At 32.6% G+C, this 11,157-nt stretch overlaps 1 protein-coding gene across 1 annotated transcript; it reads left to right on the top strand.

Moving 5' to 3' along the window:
- The first annotated feature begins 8,816 nt into the window (after nucleotides 1–8,816).
- On the top strand, nucleotides 8,817–10,234 carry LOC106711392 (segmentation protein fushi tarazu). Its single transcript, XM_014503697.2, has 2 exons — nucleotides 8,817–9,726; nucleotides 9,813–10,234. The coding sequence occupies exons 1-2, from the start codon at nucleotides 8,817–8,819 to the stop codon at nucleotides 10,232–10,234; spliced, it is 1,332 nt and encodes a 443-aa protein (XP_014359183.2).
- The last annotated feature ends 923 nt before the right edge of the window (nucleotides 10,235–11,157 follow it).

The raw sequence follows: 11,157 nt of genomic DNA on the forward strand, positions 1-11,157 counted from the left end.
TTATTATTATTTTTTTTTTAATTAATATGCCCTGTGCTACATTGTTTGTTCCTGCTTACTTATAAATACATATCATTTAACTTAATTAATTGTGATTTTTTATAAGAGAAGGGGCCAAACGAGTGGCGGGAACACAGAAGTAATCAACGACGCCCGACCTTGGATTTTAATGATGGCTTACTGATAAAATATATATAAATCGCACCGCATCAATTTATAAAGTACTTACTAATCATAAAAATGAGGTAAACGCGCAAAAAAAAAAAAAACATTAATTTGAGACGTTAAATAAAAAATTGTTTAAAATTTAAAAACATTTTAAATTAAAATCAGGTACAAGCTAATTAGTTTTATGTTATCTAAAAACATATTGTCAAAGCAAATGACAGTTGACTGCCGATCAATATCATCAGATTGAATAACATTCTACTTTCGATTCGAAAATCAAAATTCTCCACATTGTGACGTTAAATACGGAAAGGTCGTGTTGAGTGAGTGGGAAAACACCGGCTGCGCGAGATTAGACACGCTAGCCGGAACAATTTTTTAATATCCCCAAACAAGGAAGGCGAGACACGGCGAGCGTTGGAAACTTAAGGATACGATAGTGACACAAAATTGAATAAAGCTTACATATATCAAATTATAAAATAAATGACAACCTGTACGAATATGACGAGATTGCATTTGATTACAAAAAGTACATTTGCAGATGTCGTATTCAAATTTGGTTGTATTTATATTTAGGAAAGTATAAACTATTATAACAACACATGAACGACGGTATTTATACGAACCACTGTGAAAAACGGCGCTGACGATTACTCTTTCATTCGCAGAAATTAGTAGATTTAAGCGTATCCATATAATATTTCAGATCGTAGAACATTAACAGAGCGGTAGCAAGTTTGACAAGCAGGATTCGTGTTGCAGATATTACCATACGCACTTGACGCATTGCACTAGTCAACCCGACTAATAACAATTTTGTGCTATTCGTGGTGTAAGTGGTTCAATTTTAAATTTCTTCTTTTAAAATTGAACAATTACATTTAAAAAATCGTCTGATAGTGAAAGTTTGAATAATAGGTACCACTTAAGATTATGACCAAAAGTAATGAAAAATTATTAGTATAACCAAGCGTGCAAATGCGGACTAAATTTTGATATTTATATAGTAACCAGCTGTCCGCGGTATAAAAAAATTAAATAGCCTATGTGTTCTTCCAGACTTTGTTCTACTTCTATGCCAAATTCCATCAAGATCGGTTGAGTCGTTTCGGAGATACCTTCAAACAAACATCCAACCATCCATCTAAACATTTGCATTTACTCGTATAATATTAGTAAGATTAGTAAGATATATTGAGAGTGTAAAGTATATTATTAAAATCAATAAACATAAATATAATGTATTTTACTAGATCTCCAATTGTGAAATGTTTAATTTTTAGTAAGAAAAGCCTCGTGAGGCGGGGAGTGGTTCCACAAACACGGATTTCCAATTAAGCTGGGGTCTGATTGGCAGGTCGTTAGTCAGCGCTCTCAATGTGGCCCGCAGAGCACCGCTCACCGTGACTTCAGCCTCTCACGGGTTATACCTAAACAAGTTCTATAGACCAATTCTAATTTGCACAAGATATTTTCTGCTCATATATATTAAACATTCTATCCTTTTGTTAAATATGAAAAGAAGATATTGCTCAATTTTTCTGCTGTGAAAAAAAATGGACGAGCAATCGGCCACCTGAATACGCCAAAAAAAGAAGCGAGCGCTGCCCATAGAAATCCCTAATTGCAGATGCGTTGTCTACCATTAATCGACGGAGAAAGGAACGCCAGAGAAAGAATATATTCCCTTCATATGCGTCTCCTCTTCCGTCAAAACAATGTCTACATGACTTAAATTAGGCCTCCGGCACGCACATCCATCAGACGAAACTTGGAATTGTTTCCATTTCACGTATGTATTTTGTGTGGTCGTGTTATTTTACCGGGCGAACCGGCCAATTCGTGCAACAGATGTTACTGACGTCTACTACTGTTGAAACCACGATTTAAAATTGCTAGACGGATGGCCAATAAAAATTTAAGAATCTCTTCATTGAAATTTTGTTAATGTTTTAATCAAAATCCTAGCTAATAAGTAGAAAGATTTTTCGCATTAACCTCGAATAAAGTAAGATGATCGTTAATTACCTACGAAGTCACGCTCACAAAGAACTGTCTCCGCATAAAACATGATTGATTACTCGGCGTAGCGATGTGAAGATATCGTCGAATAGAGAAACATTAAGTGTATTCCTATGTCAGTGATATCATTTTCATAGGCCGCCCCGTCAAGGTTCTGCATCCCTTCTTTGCGATTCGAGAACATAACATGTATAGAGTGTGTTGAAACTAAAAAAAAATCTAATAAAAACGTTCTTGATGTGATCTAACCTTTTATCAATAGAAAGTTTGTCGATAGTCAAACTATCAAGAAATCTGTTTTTTAAACATGCGAAGCTTGTGTGTTACACTAATTTTGATATGTACAGATTGATAGATGTTTATTCAAAGAAAATTCTTTGATATAAATTTGTAGACGTGTGTCAAAACATTTTTAACTATGAAATACATATATAACGGACGATAACTTAACGGGTTTAGTAATATTACGGAAACAATAACCGTGATTATTTTTCTTTGAGAAAAAGATTTCGTTGCAATATCTACTTCACACCTTTGGATTACAAGTTATTTTGGACGTATCGAAAATAGGACGATTCAATCGCTTCCACAATCTGTTTTCATCCTTAGTAAAGTAGATCGGCAAACTTTTTCTTATGTGTTAGACTTTTCCCTTATATAAGGATTTATCCAAAATAATAATTATAATTAGTGTGATATTAGTGACAACGAATCTAATATTAACTCCTTAGTTCCTTCTAATTTGATAAAAGAATGTTAACCTAATATTCATAATATGATCCACTTTATTTCTAGCTGAGTTATTCGAATAAAATTGTCTCGTAAATCAGTCGGCCAGTGTTTTTCTTGGAGCCGTTGAGTCGACCGTATTTTGTTTAGAATCACGCACACCGCATCCCCATTGCAGCGATTGTGATTTATAATGACTGAATTGTTGAAACAAGAATTTAAATTTATTTTAATTCATACATTTCGCAATAGAACACCTAAAAATAGATTAACATTAACTTTACAGAATTGTTTCCGAATAATAACTACTGTATAAACGTTACTTAAAAAGTAGCTTTATTTAAAATACTTTAAATAGAAATCGGGAGTCCAAATGATTATGATTATGTGTTCAGCAGTATAAATATGAATACTAAATAAAATATATATTTAAATTCCAAGATTAGTTGTATACTTGAAATGGTTTGCATGTTGATTGACAGAATTGCTGCGAAAACTTTAAACTGTACTTTAGTTGAGATTCCTTATGACGTAGCGAATGGAAGAGTAATTATTGTTATTCTAATGGATCGCACAGCTCTGAACACTCCCTATTGTAAGGAGTTCAGGATCGAAGCTCTGATTAATGATTGTACACTGAGGGGCCGATAAAGGTCCCCACTCACTAGGAATGTATACTTCTGTTGTATTTAACTGTAAAAAATGACCGCAAACGAAATAATAGAGTATAAAAGTTTCGATTTTGGAAAAAACAATTTAATTTAAACAAGATAGAAACTTATCTCCCTGGCCTTTTCCTACTCATGTAGGGTCGGCACACAAGGTTTTACAAACCTTAAAGTTTTGGCTTAATTTTTTACGGCCGGCCGCCTGCCTGTCGCCAACCCTACTTGGGAGGAATATCTTAAAATAAAATATAATATTAAGTAAATAATTATAGCTAATTAAAAAAAAATCAAAACAAACGAGATAGAAACTAAGAACAAAAATACACACTTTCATTGTAGAGTTAACAGTCAATAATTTTTAATTCACCTACACTTCATTTTAAACTTCTAAAGATTTAAATATTGCATGCAAGATGCATTATCAAACATTGTTGTACTGTTGATACGTTTAAACATTTAAAGTTTGATAATTTTGTTTCGGTGTGCGTCAATCCTAATAATGGTATCGTTGTATAATACCACAGCGAGAGATTACGCGCGGCCAGCTGACCGGGAGATGTTTGTTTGCTAAAATCGACGTTTATGGGGTTTATGATGGGACGTGAACATGTAGGCATGCTATCTGAACGATAAGATTATAATAGAAAGGAATCGACCATTATTCCGACATTTATTATTGACTGTGGGTTCCTGAGACCAAAATCGCCGTTTAAAACATATTGCCAACTTTGTTTTGTCAAAGATAGATGATATGTAAATGTTTGTAAAGAGATAGTGATGATATGATTTTATCTAAAGATTTTGGTCTAAACCCACGATGTATACTCGTATATTTCGAATAGGACATGACTACATGAGATATTTAACAGGTCGGTAATTTGTTAACTTTTCGACTGGACTTGCTTCTCGTATCCGAACTATGGTCATTTCGTTTTTGTTTAGTAAATGTTGTATAAGTAAGTTTGATTCCAATTATGGTCTTTCTTTGTAATAATTCTAAAAGCAACTAAAAAGGCAACATTGAATTCATAGAAAACTTCTCTTAGAAGTTTTATTGCCGTCAATAATTGTCAAAGTACCTGATAAAAGACTTTATTATATGTATTTTGTAAACAGTCTTTAAGACTTGCCGCTCATATTGTTTTGCGCTTGTCGCTTTTGCTAAAGAAGTATACATAAGTCGATTTCTAAGTCATTGTACTTTTTAATCCTTTTTAAAACTTCAGTCAAGGTTGTGCGAAATAACTCTGATTGTTATTGCCGAATGTAGGGAAGAAAATGAAGTTGTTGGTTACTAAAGATGTGTGATGGTAATAAAACTCTTTTTTATTATCAGTCTGTGGAGAAGTTAAATTTTAATTTTAAATTTAAAAACATAAGGCATATCACCCCGAGTTTAATTTTTAAAAATTACCTAAGTACAGAAACTATTAAAATATTAAATAGATGTAAGGGAAAATTCTAAATTAATGCATCTTAATACAGAAATGGTCGGTTTGGATTTGATTTTATATTTCGTTCCTTATATGTATTCATCCCTCAGTAGATAGTTAATTTTGATATTAACAATTAAAATCAATAATTTTTCTCATTTACGAGTTGCGGAAACGCCAATTTCAAGTTACTAGGGATTTCCGAACGGTACTTAAGGTCTCGTCTCGCCCGGATCCCGTTCCGTTCGTACGAATGGACCATAAATCTTCAAATTTACCACTTTAACTGTCAACAGGCATACAGTTGACAAAATAATGGAGTGAGACAATGCTCACTAGATAATTATTCAATTGTTAACCGTGAAGTGAGTGCGTGTAAACTGTTTGACTTGTAGTCGTGTTCAGTATGGAATAATAATTAGATTTTTCAAGGAAAATTCTAATATGTAACAGCAAAAGACAGAAACAAAAAGTATGTATATTTAAAGGGAAAGTAAACAGTAAAAAGATACAAAAATATTATCGTATAATTTCTGATTTTAATGTATTGCGCGATTCTCACGTCTATAATTTCTCGAAATTCATGGTTATTGTTTTTAACTATCTGTCGGCATCCTTAGAGAAATATTTTTTTGCAGAATACGAATTCATAAAGGAATATTTGCAAATACCAGCAGCAGGTAAAAAAGGATTTACAACTAGCAACTCACCGTCGCTTTTTCAAAGCCACGCCGAAAGTTAAATACTAAGAATGTATTTTATTGTTTTATGATCGCTGTAATAAAACTACAACTTTTTTTTTTTCAGAAGACGATGGCGAGACATACAGCAGTAGTTACTTACTGACTTATAAAAAATTTTAAAAATGTTGACTACAATGCGCCCGACAGATGTAGATTTTTTTGTAATGCGAGTAATAAATTAAGCAAAAGATCTAAAGTAAACATCTAGCGAAAAGGCACCACGGTAAAACCGAATACAGTATTTTGATGAGCCATCGATTGATTTCGCAAGATTAATGGTGTGGTATTGTCAGCGACACGGTATGACGAAAATGTAAGCCGAATTACGGTTAACAAAAATGTGTTCTAACACCATATACGCAAGGGCGTACGAGGTTACGTTTTGAAATCATTTCGAACTGACATACTAATGAATGGTTTTCAATGTTTTTGTCAGTTTAATATTCTATAAACAACCTTAATAGTTAGGCTTTAAAAGTCAATTTTAAACAAAAAGATGATCGTGGCTTATGACGTTTTAAAATGTAATTTAAAAAAGGGATCCAATAGAAATTGATTTTGGAATTCAGTGTGAAATTGAAGTTAAGTTTTATTTAAAAGCTCTAAGCGGCGAGGTCGACTCGGTGCGCTTAATCTGGTTATTAAATATTTATTTGTTACATTTTATTGTAACCAGTTACGTCGTGTTTATTTTTATTTTTTAATGTTTAATGGTTTGAAAATATTTAGACATATTAGAACTTAATGGGTTTGCTATAATAGACGGACCATTAGTGGTAGGAAATATTTGTTTATTTATTACGGATACTCGATATTTAAGGTATTTCATTAAACTAAACATTTTATAAAAAAAGTTATAAAAAGCTCCCATATTATAGGATTAAAAGTTTAAAAATTTTGAGCTTTAGAGACTTACTGAATACAATCAGTTTACGAAGAATCATCAAATTACAATACGCTTTAAATTAGAAAACTACACAGAAATAACGAACCATCAAATTGATGATACAGTTGTAATTAATGTTGGCTGTGGGTGGCAATATTTTGCATCTGACAATATTACAAATATTGATTAAATTATTATCTCATAGAAATTTACTTTACGTAAGTAGTTTGAAAGCAATAATTGTTTGTTAAAAAGCGTTAACACTATTATTTCTTAATTATTTTCACTTTATAATAAACCAAATTAAATTAACAATTCGATATTTTGCTTTCTCAATAACGCGATAAAATATAAAGACAAGTATACAATACACATTATGTATATGGGTGTACGCATGTCCGACAGATGCGAGCTTGCATTCAGTCGGGATGTGTGCGTTCTAACAAAGCTTCCATATGTCGATCTTGCGGCAGTGTACGCTGCGCTTTACCATTGGGCATGCAATACTGCGAACGTAACATGACTCAGCAACTGTACTAGAAATCATATAAATAGTACATATTCCAGTTGTATTAGGTAAATACTACGTTATAAATATATTTAAATTATGTAACCCATTAAAATTTAAGGATTTCACAAGAAATTGTAAATAAGAAAATAGCTTGTTTGTGATTAAGTTATACTAAAATAAATTTCTGATCAAATAAATAACAAAAGCATTACTTTGTTATCCAATCATCACATATGAAATTTTAATAGTAATTAGCAAACTTTGTCAGCGCAGAATTAAAAAAAAATCATTCGAATTGATAACCTCCTTCTTTTTGAAGTCGGCTAAAAAAGTAGCCTACCTTCCCGACAAAGTCACAATGTCCCATCAAAATCGGTCTAGTCGTTCCGGAGATTATCTGGAACAAACGCGTCATTGCGGATAGACATACAGACAGACAGACAAAAAAATTTAAAATTGATTTTGCGTTATCACTGACACAAATATTACACGTGTAAGAAATATGCTTTTTTTCATAATATTACATATAGTTACTCTAAATTTAATAATACATATAGATTTGACAACTGGAATAAAATAACAAATATTAAAATCGTTTAAATACATAATTAATTAATGGAATATTTTTTGGGAAGCATGCAAAAGGCGTAGGGCACATTTGGGTGTGCAGTCGCAAACGGGCGGCGCACGCGCAGTCTGCATTGTCCTCCGATTGAACTGTTACAGCATGAATTATGTGCCTTACACGGATCGTGCATGCTCTACAGGGTGATACAAGTTTTAGTGTCTTAATTTCTTATATTATTAAGCAATAGAACTAATAAGTTACTTTTTAGAAGATGTATTTTTAGATAAATAACTATTTAATTTCATTAGATTAGAACATATGATAATTTTTTTTCATATATTGTATGGACTGGTATATGTAAAACCAACAAAATTAAAAAACATACAACTTATCTATAGAAGAAAATAAAAGCGATCAGCATTTTGCATGTAATTCTGATTGATATATCCTTAAAAAGTGTTTAAGAAATATTCTTTTTTTGATAATCCATAGATTATTAACGGCTGGAAAACGTAATTTTTCTTATTATTTCATTGTTCCAAAAGTATTTTAATCATCCTATATATATTGCCATTGCAACTGCAACACAGTGACACACATACGCGGCTTTACACTAAACCAATAATAGAATAAAATCAATCTATACCACCCTCTTACACTCACACCTCGAAAAATCAATCAATGATTTACTTGAACACAGACGCACACATAGAAATGTATTGGAAATATTGGCATTGTAAACATTTATAGGATATTTGCAATCTATTCCCCTAAATAATTGCTATCTCTCTTTCTCATGATCAGTTAAATAGACGAATAGAGTGTTAAACAGAGACAGAAAATCTGGTTTTACAACTTCGCAAAGGGACAATGGCGACGCTATTGTTGAAAGTACCCCAAACTTTTTTTAGGTCACATAAAATTATTACAATTGTAGGGTCTTGCCGCCCGCTGACACTTACTGCATTCGTTTCGCAGTCAACAGAGCATTCGGAACACCTCCCACACTGGCTAGTGATAGTGCTAATTTGTATGACCTAGTGTACAAAAGTGATAGTGAACAAGTTTGAAATAACATACACGTAATGTCATCAGTGGCGGCCGGCAATCGTGCAAGTGACATGTGGACCAATAGTGCAGATCTATACTCGCAAAGTATACGTCAAGGAAACCCTAACCATGCCTACCAATATCCGACACCTCCGAATGGCTTTGCACATTACCAAAACAATTTCTATCAGCAAAACAGTGAGTATCCACAAATACATAATTCTGATATAACGAATAAAAACTATCATAATTCTCCAAATAGTGTAGTGAAAACCGAACCGATACATTGGCACAATTATCCGGACTACAGCAACCAAATGAACTTGGATATGGTAAATAAGTGGCGAGAATTAAACTATTATTCGCAACATAATGGGTTCGATCAACGAAATATTGCATTAAATACGTGCTACGAAGCTAAAAGCGATGAAGTACGACCTGTGAATTCTCCTGGCCAATGTAGTGTATCCGAGAACAGTTATGGATCACCTCATAGTACGTCGAGCGTTAATAAATTAACAAACGCAGATGAAGAAGATTCACCAAATTTAAGGGCTTTACTAACGAAAACTAACGACCGTAAGATTTCGCCCTATTACACAAAATATGACAAAACGTATACTCACGAGGCTGCACCAAAATACCGCATGACTAATGTTAATGATTGGGCAAAAACAAAACCTCAAGACACTGATAGAAATTTGCTTCAATTTCACGGTGAATTTCAAAACGGCGTGGAGGATCAAACAAAAATCAAGAGCCAAGACGCTATTGGTGAGGCGCCGGTTTCAAAGGAGAGCGCGCCATCATCACGAGGCACCGAGGAGAGCTGTCAGGACGTGACGAGGGTCAGTGCAGGCGGGGACAATGCGGATTACGGAGAGAACAAAATGGCCGCTGTTCCAGATGTACAAGCTTTCTACCCATGGATGAAGAGCACCGGAGGTAAACATCTACTCTTTTAATTACAATTTATATACTTAAATAAAACAAACATTCAATTAGTATTAAATAAAAATTATGATTTCTAGGTGATGACAAGAGGGAAGGATCAAAACGTACGAGGCAGACTTACACCCGCTACCAAACATTAGAATTGGAAAAGGAGTTCCATTTCAACAAGTATCTATCAAGAAGAAGGCGCATTGAAGTCTCCCACGCGCTCGGTCTTACTGAAAGGCAAATTAAAATTTGGTTTCAAAACCGTAGAATGAAGGCAAAGAAAGACGGTAAGCTGTCGACCTCTCCCGACCCGTACGTTATCGAAGATAATATGCCAAAGTTAGGAAGCATCTCTGAGTATATGGACACAAGGCAACAGATATCTAACTTAGGCGCCTATACAAATTATCATTTACAAAACGCACCTCCAAACTTAAATCATACTCCAGGTAATATAGCACAAAACTGTGTGATGCCGAATTATGTAGACGGCTTAATACAAAATATGTGACCAAAACTTTACTAGGTTAGGGTTTGATACACTGAGATAATTTATTAAATTATAATTCTATTTTAATAAGAAATAATTAGTTACTTAATTAACTCAAAGAAGTTTGTAAATACATTTACTTTTTATATTTTTCATGTAAGGAGTTTGTATAAGATTTTTGTAAGACATTTTTGACCGATATATGCATATCCCAATAACTTTTTAGTATCAAACTGTAGTTTATTTTAGTACTATTTTTGTGGGTTTGTAATCAATATTTTACCTAATAACAATTACAAAATAGTAAAAGACATATCAAAAATAACTCTAGAAGTGAAATGATTCTGTCGTAATGTCCTGTAAATGTACTAGGACTTTATGTGTTGTTTTATATTTTGACGACATTTTCGTTTTAATATTTGATATTATGAGATATATCTAGACTGAGCTTACTCCTTAAGTAACTAAGTAAATTAAATCAAAGCTATTTAAATAAATTCATTATAAAATTACAATTTAGTAGGTATGCATTTGTGTGGTACATTCGTCAATTTTTGTAAAAACTTACTACAACTTTGCCGTTGCAACTGTTTCAGATCATTATAATTGTGTACTTAAGTATATTAATATAAGTTATTGTAAATATAGAAATGTAAGAAAAAAGTTCCTATTTACATAGTATCATTTTAATGTAGAACTTTTAAGATTGATTATTTATAATGAAATGTACTTCTCTAGTCAATTAAAAAGGCGCTATCAATAAAGAGGAGTTTTGATTCCTAATTATTTAAAATAAAACAATCGTTTAATTTAACGCATATCCATTAATCTTCAACACGTAGAAAATATTTCTTGATTGTTTCCTTTTTTAATTAATTAAGCTTAATAAATGTAGAAAATCTTACGAGCCCAGTTGACGGTCAAATTATTTGCCAATTTTGTTT

The sequence above is a fragment of the Papilio machaon genome, chromosome 9, assembly GCF_912999745.1.
Source record: "Papilio machaon chromosome 9, ilPapMach1.1, whole genome shotgun sequence".
In the NCBI taxonomy this organism is placed as follows: Eukaryota; Metazoa; Arthropoda; class Insecta; order Lepidoptera; family Papilionidae; genus Papilio; species Papilio machaon.